Source organism: Ammospiza nelsoni, chromosome 4 (genome assembly GCF_027579445.1).
Source record: "Ammospiza nelsoni isolate bAmmNel1 chromosome 4, bAmmNel1.pri, whole genome shotgun sequence".
Lineage (NCBI taxonomy): Eukaryota > Metazoa > Chordata > Aves > Passeriformes > Passerellidae > Ammospiza > Ammospiza nelsoni.
The window spans coordinates 17,827,390-17,845,830 of record NC_080636.1 but is presented as its reverse complement, the minus strand read 5'-3'; the positions used below and the strand labels follow the sequence as shown (position 1 = coordinate 17,845,830).

The 18,441-nt window shown below is 39.2% G+C and overlaps 1 protein-coding gene across 3 annotated transcripts in view; it reads left to right on the top strand.

Annotated features, from left to right (window-relative positions):
* Nucleotides 1–18,441, top strand: part of PPP2R2C (protein phosphatase 2 regulatory subunit Bgamma) — a 192,707-nt gene that overhangs the window by 49,985 nt on the left and 124,281 nt on the right. For 2 of the 3 annotated variants that reach the window (XM_059470350.1, XM_059470351.1), the window contains exon 1: nucleotides 8,850–9,356. The exons of the other annotated variant lie outside the window; for it this stretch is intronic. In XM_059470350.1, the coding sequence (XP_059326333.1) occupies nucleotides 9,287–9,356 (70 nt within the window). In that variant the 5' untranslated portion in view covers nucleotides 8,850–9,286. Of the gene's footprint in view, nucleotides 1–8,849; nucleotides 9,357–18,441 lie in introns of those variants that run through there. 3 annotated transcript variants of the gene reach the window in all.

The following is an 18,441-nucleotide window of genomic DNA, read 5'->3' as shown; positions in this document are numbered from 1 at the left end:
TGTGTAGTAGCCTGACCACCCAGATGCCACACCAGGGTACTGCTGAAATGTGTTTTGGTCCATTGCTGTTCAGGAAGGAGGAATATAACCCTTAGCATGGGTTGGAAACTGCTCTCACTCGCTTTTCTCCCTCTCTTCCCAGTCCCTTTCTTAGATAAATATGCACACAAATATATCTACACAGTGTAAGGAAGTTCCGACAGTGCCTGTATCCCTGCTATAAATTCCTTTATCAGGCCCCTTTCTGATCTGTATTTTAAGCAACATTTCTTTGGATTGTCCGGTACCTTCAAGTGACAACTTTATAATTATTTTGCACCGTGTATATATGTGTAGGTTCTTATTTAATTTCTTTCCAGGATTTTCAGTCTCAGCAGGCTTTATGCCCCACTCCAGAGCCTGACATCTACAGAAGTTATTTGGGATGTGGGTCATCTTGTCTTAGGGTATGAAGTTAGTTTTGTAATTGCAGCCTTGCCTGGCTGTGCAGTGACAGGTCCTGTCTGGAGATCATTTCCGGCAGTGTGCTGGGTGACTTGCTGGGGAGGCAGCACACAGCTCTGGCCTGAAGCTCCTCTCTTGTGACAGCCCCATCAGCAGCCTCTGGCACTGTGTGCTCTGATGCCTGAGATCTGTTCATCATGAACAGCCACTGAAACATTTCCTTCATGATTTCCAGCCCTTTCCAGCAGAACTTTAACTATCCTCTTAGGATCTGCTTCTGCTTTACGAATTCATAATTTTTTGGTAGTGTGGGTTGGTTTTTTGTTTTTTGTGAGCAAGAAAGGCCATAACATAAAAATTGTAGTTTGAATAAACTATATGCAGCATGATTTTAAAGGCTTGCTTGTAGAGACATGCATTTAAAGAGGTTTTCTCCCCTGCACAGCAGGAGAACATGGTAGTGAGCTTTACTGAAGTTGCAGGGCAATTTGGAGAGAGGATGCTGTCATAGGGTGTGCCTTTAGAGAAAAAGTGACCCATACACACCAGACAGCAGTAACAAAGGATAAGCTGTATCATACATTATGTATGAGGCAACATGCAAGTGATGCTGTATTTAAGTTAATTAATACCTGTATAAAGTATTTTTAAAACTAAATTAAATTAGCAAAATTAGTAGTAGGCTTTCTCCACCAATGCAATGATATGAAACCTAACATACTATTTCTTGTTTGGAATATATTTATATTTGTAGTAGCATTTCAGTTTGAGAAACTTGGGAGCAGAGTAACCTCTGTAGAAAGTAAAAGGATAATTTGGAACCATTTGTTTAAACACTTGTCCCCAAGCCTACTGTCTTCCTCAGGCTTTGTATTCCTTTGCCCACCAAGGTCCCTGGCTTACTTGGCACAGTGACAGACTGTCACTGAGAGATTTTCTATGTGAAACTCATCTTGAGCCATTCTCCTATGTTTGTTCTTTTTTTTTCTTTTACTGTGGCGGTGTTTGCAGTGGAGTAAATAATCTGCCTTGTGTTTTAGAGGACACAGAAGCTTGTTTTAGAAACAGATGAGCTTCTTTAGCTAGGAGCAGTGTCTCATAAGTATCAGCATTGCCCAAGGGTCCTGCATCAGTCTCCATGTGATGACTGCAGTAGAGAAGACAGTGTTTATGCTCTTGTAATTTTTGGTTTAAATAGGCAAGGCAGTGGAAGAGGGAAAAAGAATAATTAAGATAAATGATGTGGCTAAAGCCTCACAGATGGCATTAATGCTTGGTCTTTAATTCTTCATCCTGTGCTCTTTCCCTTGGACCACTCTTCCCATTCCTGCTGCAGTTGTTGAATTGGCCTAACTTTCAAATTAGTAAGTTCTGGGAAAACTTCCAGTGTCTCCTTTTGGCATCTTGTCTGTTCTTTCTGCTTTTTCTTTCCCTATGGTTTTGCATCTTTGCATTCCATCTCTTGCTAAACCTAGATCCCACTGAAACCTGCTACAGTATTCTGAAATTTGCCAAATTAAAACTTGCTCCTAGAGTGTGCAGAACTCACTCCTGGAATTTGTTCATGCTCTGGTTACCTGCTTCCTTGAGCTCACTAGCTGATAGTTTGCAGAACTTGTTTTAGGTGTGTTTTTAAACCACAAAAGGAGCAGTTGCTGTTTGTAGTACAGTTCCAGGTCTTTGGCTGCAGGCTTGCTCAGGCAGTCGGTAGGGAGCTGTTCCTGTTTCCAAATTCTTCCTTTCTGTATCGTGGGCACCTGTGTGCAGTGCCCAGACTGGATTAACACATCATTATGGAGCACAGAGGGGGCTCGGTGTGCAGCTGCTGTGCTAGGATGGGAAACCTCCACTGCAGCCAGAATGATGCAGTGGCCCCAGAGAGGAGCAGAGGGGCATCCTGGGGCCACAGGGGTGTCATAGCTCTGATTTCCTTCAGGGAGCCTTCTTGCAAGATCCTTATGTCCAAATATCCTGGCTGCATTCTCTCAGTTAGTAAAAATCATTAAATCAGGCCCAGAGCTCTTCAGATTGTTGAGTTTCACCACTGTCATCAGCACATCACAAAAAAATAAGAGCAAAACTGCTGGCTCCTCTGTGAAAAGCTGTGAGTGTGGGGTGTATTCAGCTCATCCCATGCTCTGACTTTGTGCAAACCTTGAAGTGGCTCTGACTCAGCCCAGGATCCTTATGCAATGTTCACCTGAACAGAGAGGGTGAAAGACATTGACAGAAATTGGCTTCTGTAATTTAAATTACTCAATGATAACTTTTAATTGCTTGCTTTCCAGAATCACCAGCTGCTGGGAGGCATTAGTTTTACTCTGTGTCTGGAGTATGTAGGCTGAAAATAAATTACTTCTTCTGGGCAGGTGTTATTTTTAGATTTAACACAGCAAAAGGTAGTGTGTTGAAGATATTTCCCCTTTTTGAATAATGACATATTTTTCCAATTGTGATAGCAGCCATTAGTTTTTTTCAAAATTGTTGGGCTGCATCATAATTTTAAATAAATATTAAATGTAACTGAAGACTGTAGCAAAATATGAATTAAATGCTGTAAATGTAAAGATTCCAAATGATTACTTATAAGGTGTTAAAAGAAACAAAATCAATTTTTACTTGAGAGCTGTGATTGATATAATTTTTGTTCTATTGCTTTTTACGTTAGCTTTTGGCAGTATCTATTTGCTTTTGTTTAGCTCTCAGAAATAATCAAAAAAGGAACTGCATGGTAGTAAATATAATGTATATTGTATTGGCAATACAAAACAAATACAAAAAGGACTTCAGAAGGACTTGAGAAGGAAAACTACACAAACTCAAGGGAGTGAATTTGCTGTCTTATACCTCCCTGAGAGATGAGTACTTCTCTGTTAAGCTGAGTAGATCTGTAGGAAGGCTAAGGTTAAAATGTGATAGGTTTTTATCACATTTTAATTCCTTGTTGCTTTTTCCTTTTAAATGAAAGTATTTTTACAGAAGTACGACTGTGCTATACAATCTTATTTTTGTGGACATTATGAATAAACAAATGAACAGCAAAACTAATTTGCCAATGTCCTAACTGGAGAAGTCAGTAGCAGGGTGTTTTACATCTCTGTAAATGTATCAAAGGGAGACAATATCTGTCTTATAAACATGTTTTGTTGGTAAGCAAATTCAGATTCAATGAGCTGTGATTGTCAAGGGTTGGCTAAACATTTTGTTGTATTTTTTTTTTTGTGGCTGACTGATTGTATGTGTTAGCTTATTTGAAGAAACTTTGCACTGTTTTGCGCAGTTTGCTGATACTAAGATATGGTTAGAAGCAAATGCTGTCAAAGCTCTTAAAACCCTCCTCTGATGTCACAAACATTAAAATAAAGTAATATTTTAAAATAGTCTGCTTTTGGTGAAATTTGTGCAACTTCTAAGGGTTTTTTTTTTACCATCACAGTCTTTAAATCTCTTGTGCTTTACAAATAATTAAAGTTCTGTGCCAATTGAAAATTCAGTTTCATTTCATTTAAAGCCACTGTTAGATGAAGAAAATACTTAATATTCCACTACTATTTTTTTCAATTGCAGTTCAAGCTTAGTTATTCTAATTCAGATGGAGTGATGAATTTGGGGGTAAAATGGAGTAATTCAGGGGTAAAATGGAGACTTGGAGTACCTGATGATGTTTTATTTCAGATATTATTAGTTACTAAAGGTTGTGCTCTTAGTGTCTGACAAAGCTAAACAGGGGCTCTTCAAGAAAATGTGTTTAAGAGAAGAACATAAATGTTCTGCAGGAGCAAAACAGGATGGGCGTATTCAACAGGTGTTTATAAACAGGATTACACAGCAGCCTTTAAGACAAACTGCCTTCTAATGCCTCCTTCCTCCCTCTCCTCTGCTGTAGAGCTTCTTGCTGGAAATGCAATGAGCAAACATGATCAACAGCCATTCAGCCAAAGATTTGTTCTCATCTTCTTCAATTCCTTACTGTTAGACTACAGACTACACTGTTTCCAATCCTTACCTTCTCAGCTCCATTTGTATCATAAATTGGTTTTGATTTCTGCCTCGGGGTACTGGCTACCTCTGGCTACCATTTCTGGTTTTTTTTGTTTGTTTGTTTTTGTTTTTTTTTGTTTGTTTGTTTTAGGGTGTTTTTTTTTTTTTTTTGTTGGTTGGTTGACTTTTTTTGGTTTTTCCCTTCTACCTTCCCCTTTCTCTGATTCTTCTGCCCAAAACAACAAAGGGAAATATAGGTTTATTCCTCTCTTTAAATATTTTCTTTCCCTGTCCTATGAGATTTTTCTTCTTCTGGCACAGATCCATTTTTGTTTGTTTTGCTGTTTAACTCTTCCTTTACTGACACTCACAGTCTGTATTGGCATCTGTGTCATGCCTGCTCTTGCCTTTTACTTTCCTACTTGACCTGCTGGCCAGTTCTCCTCCTTTTATGTCTAAGTTTGTTTTATTCTTGTTATGCAGTTATTTTTCAACCTCTTGAATCCAGTTTATTGCTTCTTTGCACAGTCTCTAATGACCTTCTTTTGAAGAAAGTTCTAAACCAGGACTCCATCCTCATTACTGACTCCCTGTTTACCTAAATGTCACTGCTGATCTGCTTGTAGCTTTTCTATTTTTTTAGTTTACTTATAAATTCTTTAGTATAGGACACTGTTATTTCTCTGTTTGTACTGTATTTAGCTCAATTAGAGAGTTGTTTCATGAGTGGCATTGTGGACTATTATGAAATTCCAAATAACTGATACACTTTTGATTAAAGCTTCCTTCCTCACCACCTTCTCCCTGGGTATTTGACCAGATCAAATTACGTAGGTTATAGGTGGGATTGATAATAAGTAGCATTTTAAAATGGCACATCTAGTTATCTGCAAATGTTGGCTCACAAATTTGCATTGTGCTACAAATTTAGAGCAGAGTTTTGCTAATCTTTCTCATGTGAACTGACCTACTTAAGTCAGTGGAGTGCTAATATTTGCCACACAGTAAGGATTTGGCTCATAATTTTAGGGAAGGCATTTGCATGCACGCTGGGAATATTGTCTAGGGTTTTTGTTAAAGGCTTCCTCCTCATTCCATTTCTCTTTATGAGATTGTTTTTAACTTAAAAATAAGAAGAACCAGGTGAATGTGATTTTACCCAGTTGTCCATGAACCTCTCCAATGGTGAGTAGAGAAAATTATCTCTGGATGAAAGTTACAATTTTGACTTCACAAAAAAATGTCCACTTTGCTCCTAGGAAAAATGAAAACACCTCTATCTGCTTAAATTACACCTAAAAAATAACCAGTGTAGGCTGTAAATAACAGACCATAGAAATAGTAATGTTTGAAGTGATTGAGGACAAATAAAAGTTATTAGTGAGTTTTCCTGGAAGAGCAGGAACAACAAGAAAGCCAGAATTTTCTCAACCACCTTGGTCACATAAATGGAGAGGTATTTACAAAGAAAATGGTTCCAGTATTTTTTTTACAGACTGTCAGTGTGACTTTTTTGATGTTTTACTCATCATTTGCATAATATATTATCTATTTATTTTCAATAATAATCTTTCCATGTGATTCTTTTTCTCAGAAAGGACAGAACACATGCTCATTTTCTGTGTATTTGAAGATAGAAGTTGTTCCTATGCATTTTTACTCAAAAGTGCTGCTTGATTTTTGGGATCGAATGCCCTGCAGGGTGACATTTCTTTCAGTTTTAGGAATCATTACAGTAATAGGAGGAAGCTTCTCAGTGTTACCTTCACAAGGGAATCCATGCTCTGTAATACATCAGGGACAAAAGGAAGGCTAAGGAGAACCTCCATTCCATATTGCATGCAGGGGGAAATAATAGTGACAAAGAATGAGGAAATAGATCAAGTACCTACTGCCTTCTTTGCCTCAGTCTTTAAGAGCAAGGCAAATTGTTTGTGGGTACCCAGTCCCTTGAGCTGAAAGACAAGGATGGGGAGCAGAATGGAGCCACCATAATCCAAGGGGAAATGATCAGTGCCCTGCTACACCACTGAGACACACACAAATCTATGGGATCCTGAGGGATCTGAGGGAACTGAGGGAGCTGGTGAGGGTGCTCATGAGGCGCCTTCCATCACCCACCAGCAGCTCTGGGTAACAGGGAGGAGTGGGTCCCAACTGCCTGGAGGGCAGCAGGTGTGAAGTGTGATAGAACCCATCTATCAAATGGGTTCAGGGAACTAGAGGCCTGTCATCCTGACCTCAGTGCCAAGGAAGGTCATGGAGCAGATTGTCCTGAGCAGCCTCAAGCTGCACGTACAGGATCACACCCAGCCAGCCCAGGTTCATGAAAGGCAGGTCCTGCTTGACCCAGCTCACCTCATTCTGTGGTGAAGGGACCTTGCTGGGTGAGGGAAAGGCTGTGGATGTTGCTTACATGATCTTTAGTAAAGCCTTTGACACAGTTTGCCACAACATTCTCCTGGAGAAACTGGCAGCTCTTTGCTTGGATGGGTGTGTTCTTTGCTGGGTAAAAACCGGCTGGATGGCTGAGCCCAGGGAGTGGTGGTAAATGGAGTTAGAGCTAGCTGGCAGCTGGTCTCCACTGGAGGCTTTGATTTGCTGCAGGGCAGGGCAGCTTTCCAAAGGGATCTGGACAGACTTCTGGAAGGGCAGGCAGTTTGCAGAGATGCTGAAGGGAGGTGACTTTTGACCCAGACTGGTGTAACTATTAAATAGTTGAGAGTAAACTGTTGCACTCTTTGCCAAGGACTTCGGCAGAGGTGGGATTTTGTGTGCACTGTGTTATGCTCATAGACCCCTTTGCCTTTGGAGAAACAAATCCAAGGTAAGAACATAATGTGTCAGGGAAGGGCTAAATAAATCATCACATAGATTAGAACCATGTTGTCCAAACTAAAGATCAGCATTTGCAAGGCTTCCTTCCTCTGTTCTGAAGAGGACAGGGCAGATGCTGGAGAGCGATGAGTACTGCCACAGTAGTGACTGATGCTCTAAATGCAGAAATAACATTCCTAGTATTGTAAAATGTGTTCTGTATAGGTGCAAGTACAGAATAACTTCTCTTACTTTCCCACCTGCTCAAATGCAAAGGTTTTACAATATTGTTAGGCTGGAGATGGTTCTGCTTTGTTTTGCTTTATTACTGAGAAAAAGATGGAGGTCATTCTGTTGCTATTCTTCTTTCCATTCCAGCCTTGCTTAATCCTGAAATTAGATGTTTATTCCTGAGCAGGTTTTTATGTAGTTCTCTACTTTTTTCAAAGTCACGTGCCAGTTTGTAGGAATAGCAGGGTACTTGAATTTTCCTTCAAGAACTGTATGTCCTAGGTCATTAGAAAGGAAGAAAAACAAATACAAATAAAAGATAAAAATTGATCCAGTGTTACACAAAATACTATAGTAATGGTAAAAACTGAATTGTACTTTCCATATTCAATTCCAGGGCCTAAAGCACAAGATTAATCTCTGTTGGTTTTGTGGTTGTGCACACTCTTATCATGCTGTAGTGGTGGTTTTGGTATACAGCCATTTGCTTTCTCTTCAAATATTTAAACTTCAGTGGTGCTTACCTTTTCTGAATACATATTTTCTGCAGCAAACAGCTTGTGGTTTCTTGAATAGATACCAAAAGCTAAAGGAAACTGTTTGTCTGTTCACTTGAAAGAATTTTGCTGTAATATAAACCATTAAGCATTTGGAATAAAGAGAAAGCTTTCTTTTATAAATCAAGTGAGTAATTTTCCTCTTGTACTTATTTTCATATTTCTGCATATATGCATTTCAACACTGCTTTTCCAAGGTGATGGGATAATGAACTGAGAGAGTAGCAGGTTTAAGAAAACCAATGACCTGCAAACATTCCCTTTGTCCAGCTTTTCTTTCCTGTACAGGGAAGCCAGAGAGGTGGTTCTTAAATACTTTGTAATTTTACATTTATCTACAAAACTGAGGGTAAAAAAAGATGAGTAACAGCTATTTTGTCTTATGTCCTCTGAACGGTTGCCTCTGACGAATCCTTTTGCACAGGCAGATACTTGGCAGTTTCGGTAATATTTGTAGAGGCTGACATTGAACGACTGTTGCTCTTGCTGCAGATGTCAGTGAGACTAGCACAAAACCGCGGCCGCATCTCCGTGTGCAGTACGTGTCCATGCAAACGCCTTTCATCAGCTTGAAGTTTCTTCTCCCTCATCCCCTCCCTCAGCTCTTCTCCTTGCCCATCTCCGCGGCGGAGGAGCTGAAATAATTACCTGCAGTGTCATTTTTCACTTTGCTCCATGCAGATGCGGTGCGGTTGGGCCGCGGGCGGGGAGGGGCCAGGGTGATGCAGCACGGGCGTGTGACAGCGGCGCGGCCCGGCTCGGCACGGCTCGGCTCGGCTGCGGGCGGCTCGGCACCGCTCGGCTCGGCTCCGCTCGGCTCGGCTCGGCACCGCTCGGCACCGCTCGGCTGCGGGCGGCTCCCGCTGCTGCAGCCGCTGCGGGGCCACTCGTGCTCGGAGTACCTGCGACACAACTGGGCTATTCTTTAACTGTGCGAGAAGTATTCCCTTCACGCAAGCTCCCTGCTGGCTTTCTGCATCCGTAATTTCTCGGAGCCGTTCTTTCCCCTCCTTCTTCTTTTTCCTTTTCTCCCCCTTTTTTTCCTTCTTCTATTTTTTTTTTTTTTCTTTTCCCGCTCGTTGTTCGCCCCCCTCCCAATGTGTGCTGCCTCAATAGCCCTCATTATGCTGTGCTCAGTGGCCCGGTGTGTTCCCCGCCTCTGCTAGGCAGTGGCAGCATGGATGGTGCTCTTGTGACGACCTCTGCTGATGCTATCAGTCCACTGCGGATAGGCATGCTGAGTAATCCTGCTGTAAATGGGCGAGGACACGGACACACGGAAAATTAACCACAGCTTTCTGCGAGACCACAACTATGTGACTGAAGGTAACGTAAATATTGTCATTTTTCTCTTCTTGCATTGCATATTCTATGCTGGGAATGCACTGTCATGTTTGGAGATGCAAGCTGTTCCTTTTTTTTTTTTTTTTTTTTTTTTTTTTTTTTGCTTTTTTAAACGGGGGGATTTTAGGGCGTTTTTTCTGTGGGATGTAGCAACAGAATCTGTCTGAATTTGCTGAATCCCGAAGACATTCTGTCATGCTACAGCAGCGTATGAAAGTACACGGGCTGGAGAAGGTCTTGCATTGTGCTGAGTTTCTGCTAGTGAGGTGTGCAGCACCTGGCATTGAATGCTCACTAGCTGCAATGTAGAAGATTGGAAGCACTTCATTACTAAAAAATAATAATAAAAAAAAAGGTTTGAGAGCACCAAAGTAAGAGAAATAATCTGTAAAGTTAACTGTTTGCTGGTGTAATGAAGGTTATGCATCTCATTTTGGTAATTATATCCTGAGCATTACAGACATTGCTCAGTTGATTGTTCCCTAGAGAACTGTATACATTTAGAAGGCATTTAGAAGGGATATGTAAGCATCATCCTTTGAAATGCTGCTGCTTGCTTTCTGTTCCTTGTGCAAAGTACACGAGAAAAGAAAAGGCACCTTCATTTTAAATCATTCAGTGACTTGTAGGTTATTACATAAAAAGGAATTTTCCTGCAGGTGACATACCTTAAATGCTGAGAGAATTTACCTTGAGAACGTGAAATGGTTGGGTCAGGTACTGGTCTGTATTTCCTTGCCAGAAAGTTGGTTTAAGAGTAGGCCATTTTAAGATTGATTGAACAGGAGAAATGTGTTTGTAGGTGTTTGACTTTGCAAATATATCTGTATGTGCAGTTTTAACAGCACTTTTCAGCAGCAGAAACAGTAACTCACTGTAGGCTTATATAATATGAACATACTTAACATCAGGGTCAGCCAATACTCCTTGAGACACAGTCTCCAGATTCTGTTGTCATTTGATCAATGCTCAGTCACTTAATACTCCCATGCTGCATCCTGAAACGTGATCAGCTGATGCTCTCTTGATTATTGATGATTTGAATTGTTTTAGATTGGAGAAAATAGTAGATGATTTTTGTCGTGCGAGGACCACAAGGCAGATTTTTCAGAAGAAAAATTAAAAATGCTGTGTACTGTAACTGTTACCAGTGACTGGTGTAATTGCTTGCTAATCTTGCCTCTAGGACATTCTTTGCACTCTGGTTCATGTTTTGGTGCATTTTCAAATTTGTTTTGAAGTTTTGGGGGTTTTTTTTCAGAATGATGATTTATGTTTTGAGATGTGGTCACCTGTTTGAAGGAACTTTGTTTAAATTTGTAAATTCATGCCTTGGATTCTGCAAAATGCTCAGTATAATTACTGCAGTGTACTTGATACATGGTGAATTTCAGATGTGCAGCAATGTTAAAAATTGAATTTTCAAGTCTCTCTTGTTTTGTGATCTGAGGAAAATAATTAATGGTGGATTTTTCAAACACATATTCTTCTTTTATATGTCATGACTGTTCTAAAAATTAGATGGAGATTTTTAGTAGTTTTTGTGACACTGCTGGGACAAGTGTTAGATTTTTCTAATGTTTTATCTTCACTTGATACTTGCATCATAAGGACTGGATGTTCTTCTGTCATTGCACATGGAGGGGCTTGTCTGAAATGGGTAAAAATACAATTTGAATATCAATGCTGACCTGTTTTATATTTTTCCTGTGATCAGAAGTCATCATGAAATATGTTGGCATCTGTTCTTGAAATCTTCAGTAGCAAAATATTAGTTTTTCATCTCTGACTAGTGTAATTCTTGTTGGGAATGCAGAGTTTGTCAGGTGTAATAGAATTCTTCACAGCTGTTATTTCTGACATTGCCACACCTTTTAAAAGCTCTTGGAAATCATGAGGGAATGGGTTTATCTGTGAAATTTTTCCAAGGAGACCTTCAGATGCTCGAAGAGGAGCATCACGAATTTTAATTTCTCATTGATACACTTAGTTAAAAATGCATAATGAATATATTAGTTAAACTGCTGCTTTAAATATGCTTTGTTTGTTCTTCTGTGGGATTTTGTATTTTTTTGTTTAAAGATTTCGCTCCTTGAAAGAACTTTAAGACTTCTCAACTGTAAAGGTGTGCAGTCCTTTCACAGGCCTTATATTTGGTCCTGGACATTTTAAGTGCAGTATGTAGCAACAATAGAAAGGCAGTATTGTGTTACCTTGTTATACTTCTTTGGGGTCCAATCCAAGATTTTCTTTGGCTTTTGTAATCCACCATTTAAAATGAAGAAATGCTTTATGTGGTGTCCAGTGTGTTAGAGAAGTTACAATTCCTTGTTGTTTGTGAATAATCAAAATTTTATCTCATTTTCACAGTTTTAAAGTCTTGGTAAGTGGTGTTCTCTGTCCTTGTTATTCCATGCAGCAGACTACATTAATTTACAAAAGGAGGTATTTCTAGCCCTTATATGTACTTTCTTCCTGTAACTACTCACTGAGGAAAGTAAAGGCAGCAATAAATCATGAAGATGTAGGTTAACTATAGCACTGCTTTACTTCTCTACCTGGTTTACTTTTTCAGTGATTTAAAAAAGCCCAGACAGTCAGATGACATATGAATTCAGGGTATAGGAAAGCTGTGAGCCAAATCTGATTTGCTCTGCTCTCACTTGTGAACTGAAGGTGTTCCTAACAAAACTGCTTGCTTGAGCAAAGTCAAATTTCATCTCTTTGATAGGTCATTATTTTCTGACATTGGGATTATCTGTAACAAATTTGGCTTTACCTTGACTATGGAAAATTGAATTGGTTTTTAAATCTCAACAATTTTTTGATTTGTTGTTATACTGTAACTGTTATGCTATAATAGACATTATAGGCACACATATGACAACAGTGAGTACCTGGTCCTGTTTCTCCTCTTACATGTGCACAACTACAATGTGGCATTAAAGCAAGCAGAACTTGAATAATTTTGTCATTTAAAGTCTTTAAAATTATGTTATGGTGGCACAGTGGAAAAAGGTGATTTAATTCCAGCTGCAGTATACAGCAAATTTTTCAATGATCACTTTCAAAAGTAGCTTTTGAAGCAAACTGCTTTAATTGGAGTTGTTTGTGTGAGGAAAATAGAAAAGATCTGGTATGGCTTGTAAAGAAAGAGAGAAAAAATATCTGAGGCTTAGAAAAAATGAGCTGTGAGGAAAGATCGAACTTCTTTGCAAAGGTGGTGAAACACTGGGATATATTGCCTAGGGAGCTTGAGTAATTTTTATCGCTGAAGTTTTTAAAAGCAGGTGACATAGATGTCTGTAAGAAATGACATGGGGATAGCTGAGCCTCCCGTGGGGCAGAGGAATGGACTAGATGACCTCTGAGATCTGTTCAGGCTTGTGATTCATTGCAGAGCTGTGTTTTATCTTAATTGCTTTTGCACCACAGCTGTGGGAACCAGTTGCCCAGGAGGTGTTGGGTCAGTAAAATGTGTTATTTCCACAGCAACTGCAGGAGCACTGAGGAGAGAGGAGGCACAGGAAGAGAAGATGGGTTGGATGGGAGAAACATGATCCTTCATTACTGTACAGACAGAGTCTGTGGGGGGGAGAGAGCAAGAAAATTGTGAGCTGGGGGAAGGGGGATAAAGGAGGCTTCTGTGCTTTAGAGGGCAGAGGATGTCCTTCAGTCCTAGAGTTCCCTTGGTGTTACCTGTGCATAAGATTAATGGTAAAACTGACAGGACTGCTGATACACTGGGCTGTCACAGGGCCTTGGGATCAGCCGCACAGGATCTGATTCTGAGCAGTGAATTGCCTGGTGTGGTTGCTGTGCTCCTGGTAGGGACAAAAAGTTGCAGGAATCCATGGTGCCACTCCTACTCAACTGTTAGATTAATCCCATGACTCTGTATTTTACTGATTTAACGATTTACAGAAATAATGAGCAAAATTTGCTATTCTTGCCAAACTGTGTTAAAGGATGTGTTTCACCTCCATGATCCCTAATTTATTTGGAGAAATTTTTCTCTGGCAATGAAGACATATTGCAGGTTGCATCCAGACAAGTCTAGCTATGAATTGATCCCTGCCTTTTTATGGAGTATCTCTGTTTTGGGAAGGAATAAAAAGATGTTTATACATCCAGTTTCTGGAGAGACATAGGTTCCTCCCCTGGTCTAGGCCTGCAAATGCAAGTGGAGCCAGTGGAGTTGCACTGGTGCAGTGGGGCAGAAGGTGACCTGCACTATCTATACAATTATATGGCCAAATTGTTCCATTTGGTTCCATATGGCTTAACTTCTGTGAAAAAATTAATCATGTTAATGGTGTATTAATACCCTAAAATATGATATTTGAAGAATTATGAGAATTAGCAGTGCAGTAAAAAATATATTGAATCATAAAATGAGAAAAGTTTATTATAGAGGATAAAGGAACCCTTTTTTTCTTAATTATTGTAGAGAAAAGTCCTGTGTAGATAATAAAAACAGATTTGAGGGCTTTTCTTTTTTTTTGCTTTAATGAAAAAAGTATCTCTCTTCTTCAGTAATCAAAAATAGAGGAAATTATCAATTTTCATCTGCCAAAAAGAAATTTATTTATGATCTTTTCTTTCATAAATATCTCAAATATAATTTGAATCAGACCTGAATACCTGAGGTATTAATTGGATGAATATAGCAAACACGTAACACTCTGTGGCTCAGGCTCTCCATTGGTCAGTCTAGTTCACTGATTTCTCCTTATTAAGAAAAGTATAAGAGGTAACTCTTCTTCTGAACCTCCAGCAATTCAGGATTTATGTTGTGAATATTGATGATATTTAATCTTTTTACAGAAATAATTTTGAAACAGTTTTAGAATTACCCTGGAAATTATTACTCATTCTTAGTGTAGTCACTTGTGTTATTTTTTTTCCTTGAATTGAGGGTGAATAGGGGTAAACCTTGTCAAAGCATGACTTTGCCCCTTGTTAAACAGGATATAGTTATGTCTTTCTGTGCATGGATTTGGTTCTTTTATTCACAGTGATATTCAGATGAATGTTGTGAGTAGCCTTGAAGATTTGGATTAGTAAGGTTTATTCCATCCAAGTGATGTTGCTGACTTTGTAATCTTTATTTATGCAGCTTAGTTGGGTGCAGCCACAGAGGCAGAGCTGGAGCATTGCTGCCACTCTGGCTTGCACTGCAGTCCTGTCCCTTTGCTCACTCATGAAAACCTGCAGCTGGATGTGGGGTTCAGCATCCAGGAAAACCAAACATTGGTACTGCCTGAAGCTTGGATCTGCACAGCACAGATATTTAAGGCAATGTCTGCACGGGTGACATGGGCCTGCAATTCTCTGACCGCCAGAAAAGGGAGGATGGATTTAGCCAGAGCGAATTACCCTGTCAGCTTGCCATGATGCAGCACCAGCTACACATTCAAAGTACTCCATTCATGCTACATTTATTAGGCTCATAATATTGTTGTCTCATCTTGCTTGCCAAATGTACTTGATGAAGAAATCATAAATCAGGATTGGGGTTAGGATGTTGATCCTAGGCTGGGATTTTGCAGTTTCTCAGTTTGCTGTTCCCAGCTTTCCCAAAGAGCAGGAGTGTGCTAGTGGTGACTTGTTACTGCCTCCTCAGAAGATCTGCCTCTTCAAGGAGTTTTAAGGACTGGTTGTTAGACCATCCTGAGAGGGCACTCAAGCCACTCTGAGCTGCAGGAGGCGTTTCAAAGGTGTGCAGTTAACTGGGTTTGGCTCTTCATTTAATGTCATGTTCTCCACACAGCAGTTATTCACCAGTGTCACATGTACCCTTAAAGCTTTACCAAGTGTGATTAGGCTGGGCTGCAATCTTCCTGTTTGCCAAGGAATAAATCTCTGATGCTGGATCAGTGGTTTTGGTGGATTGCCTTTAGGGACTGATGGCAGCCTTGGCTCTCTCTGCATGCATATGTAATCAGCAGATGATCTTGCACTCACCATCTAAATAATAAATGTATTTGGTTGCTGTATAGTGGTAGAGGTCCTGGAGAAGTGAATAAGATGTATTAACAGAAGAAAAGGACCATGTGAAATATTAGCTAAAGCCGAGCTCCTTTCATGACAGCGACAACAAGGAGCTGAAAAAGAGGATAATTGCAGCAATCTGGAGCTTTTCCAGGTGCCAGCAGACTAGAAACATTATAAATAGAAATGTTTATAGAATATTTAACTATATAGCTGTTATATGCAATAGACTGAGCTACATATAAACCTTAAAACCAGAAGTTCAGGACATCAGCTCTGCAATGTGTATGTAAGATAACCATGGGCATAGACATACAATCCATGGAAGCTCAATTTTTTTCTAATTGAAACTGACAGTTTAAAAGTATTGAATGATGTAAAAGTAAACAATGTTGTACAGGTAGAGTCAGTGTCATTGTTCACTGTGGGAGAAGTTTATTTAGTGTATTTATTATTATGAAAACCATACTTAGCAATATATTTTCTATATGTTTTCCATGTAAACCTTAGGCATTTCAGCAATACATCATATATTTAGATGGTGAATTTAGAGAATGGTAGATGTTGCTCTTGTATCAGTTTAAAATATGAAGCACTATACAATAACACTGAATATTTTATAATGAAGAACTGACTATCTTTTATTACAGCCATAAAAAGGTAATCCATCCTCACTATTTACCCTGTGTTACTACATCATTACTAGTTGTATCCTTGGAACTTCCCATCCACAGTTTATTTAATCACCATTGCAAGGCTTTGTCCCAAGGACTGTCTGCTTAGAGAACACAAATTTTTGGCTCAAAGTGTAATCTCAGTGTAATTTCAGGCTAATTTCCCTGTAGCCAGGGAAAGGTGGTAATCTCAAAAAATTAGATAAAGTTAATATGGGCACTTTTTGGATTTTTAAAACAAGAAAGGGTTTTAAATTAACTTCTAGCCATGTTGAGGCACCTTCCTGATCAACTATTTCCAAGGTTCTCAGGTTAATGCTGAGTTTGCCCTTAGTCATGAGTGTGGTATATTTTACTTATTCCTGGTGAAAGTTCCCCAAATCTTTACCAAGAACAAAAGCCCCACTGAGCAAAGCAGCCATATATATGGTAGGAGAGTTCCTATTCTCAGGAGTGTTACCTTGCTGAAAAGCTCTTTTTCCTGTTTTATTATTGCATCAATGCAAATAAAAGCAGACTGTATTTTGCCAGTGAAAGACAAATAATAAAAATGTACATTAAGAGATTTGATTCCTAATAAAACTTCAGCACAATATGCCATGCAGTTCAGTGACTTTTGTGAATTATTAATATGACAGGGTTTGGGATCTGTATTGTTAAATATAGCAGTGTTTGTCTCTTTCATATTCATGGATCCATCTGTTACAAAAAAAAGAAGAAAAGGATGCAAACATCTGTATTATAATGACATTTATGTGTTTTATGTAGAGTACAGAAAAAAGTAAAAGACTGAGGGTTGGTTTATTTTTCTCCAGTTCAGTGCAGGTCTGATTAGAACTTAGTTACTGTTACCATACTTCTTCCTGTTTGCAGTGCTTTTGTTGTTCCTGTGACTCAAGTTTTGCAAATAATCAGTGACTGTACAAAATAACATCATTTACGTAAATTTTGAGGCTAATGCTGCCTGTGGTAATGCCGTTTGCATTAACGATAACCATAACTGGCACAAACCTGCTCTGCCAGTTTGTAGTAGAAATAAAGATCATCTGAGTTGAATTAAATGATTGTTTATTTCATTATCTCAGATTTTAATGACTCCATATTTTTTCTCCTTATTCTAAGATGTTAAAAATAGAAACAAAAAAATAGTTTTCAAGCAACAAGCTGGTCACCAATTAGCAATAATTTATTTTTAGACTTTCATCCAGTTGTGTTGGACTGTTTGAGAGGTTTCAGTTTATGATAGAACCTGGCACAAAGTCTTCAATAAGTGTATAGCTGTAAATCAGAATCTGTCTGTTATTATTTCATAAATTATTTCTGATAGAATGTCTTTATTTCTACATTGTTCTGTGATAAAAATAAAATTTCAACTAATAACATCAATAATAATAAATCAGATAAATTCAACAAATAGGCACAGTGGACTGGTGAGTGTAGGCCTGAATTGACTGCCAAGGTAGCACATGAGACTCTTCATCATGCTACATGTTAATTTGACACCCTGCTTGATTTGATCTCTGTTATTGCTGCGTGCAGATCTGTGATATGGGAATAACCAGTACAAGATGGAGTCAGATGTGTATTCTATAGTCTTCTTTTGAATGGAAGATTTAGGTCAAGTATATTCTCTTTAATCAGCAGTGAAGATCAAAGTGGAATTCCCATATGCAGCCTCTTTGAAATAGGTAGATGTGAATTATTACATCTTACAGAATTTCCTGGAATGCCTTACTAAGAGTGCAGTAAAGTCATATGGATGATGGTTATTTTCATTGCTCAGGTACAATACGAATAACATTTTGTGCATGTTGGTACACAAGAGTATGCTACACTCACAGGTTTGTGGATCACTGCTACTGCATGTTTCTGGTGTGCCTGTGTTCCTCCCAGCTGCTCTGCTTGAAATGTGAATCTGGATGTCCTGGAATGGCCATGGAGAAGTTTCAGCACTGGGAGGCAGTAGGAGCTGGTGTGTAGGGCACTGTCCTTCAAGTCCCAAATGACTCACAGACCTGTTGGTTGATGTGTGACAGGGCTGCTCAGGGGAGTGACACTTGTCTCTGACTGGGGCAGAACTTTTCTTCCACCATGGTGTGACAGCAGTGTCCTTGAACTTCTGGTTTTCACCCGTGGTGGTGATGAGCTGATGAGCTGCAGCTTTCTGAAAATCTGTTTCCTTGAACATGGATTTTATTTCCCATGATTAAGTGTGGCCTTATTTGATAGAGTAGACATTTCTGTGCTTCCGCATGCATTTCAAAAAATGAGGGAAACAGAGTACAGGCCTTCTGTGTTACTGTGCAAATGTTACAAAAGGTGCTAGTTTTAAAACAAACAAGTCGCATCTGTTAGCAGTTATGATGTTGCAAATCAGCCAATTATATTAAAACTTCAAT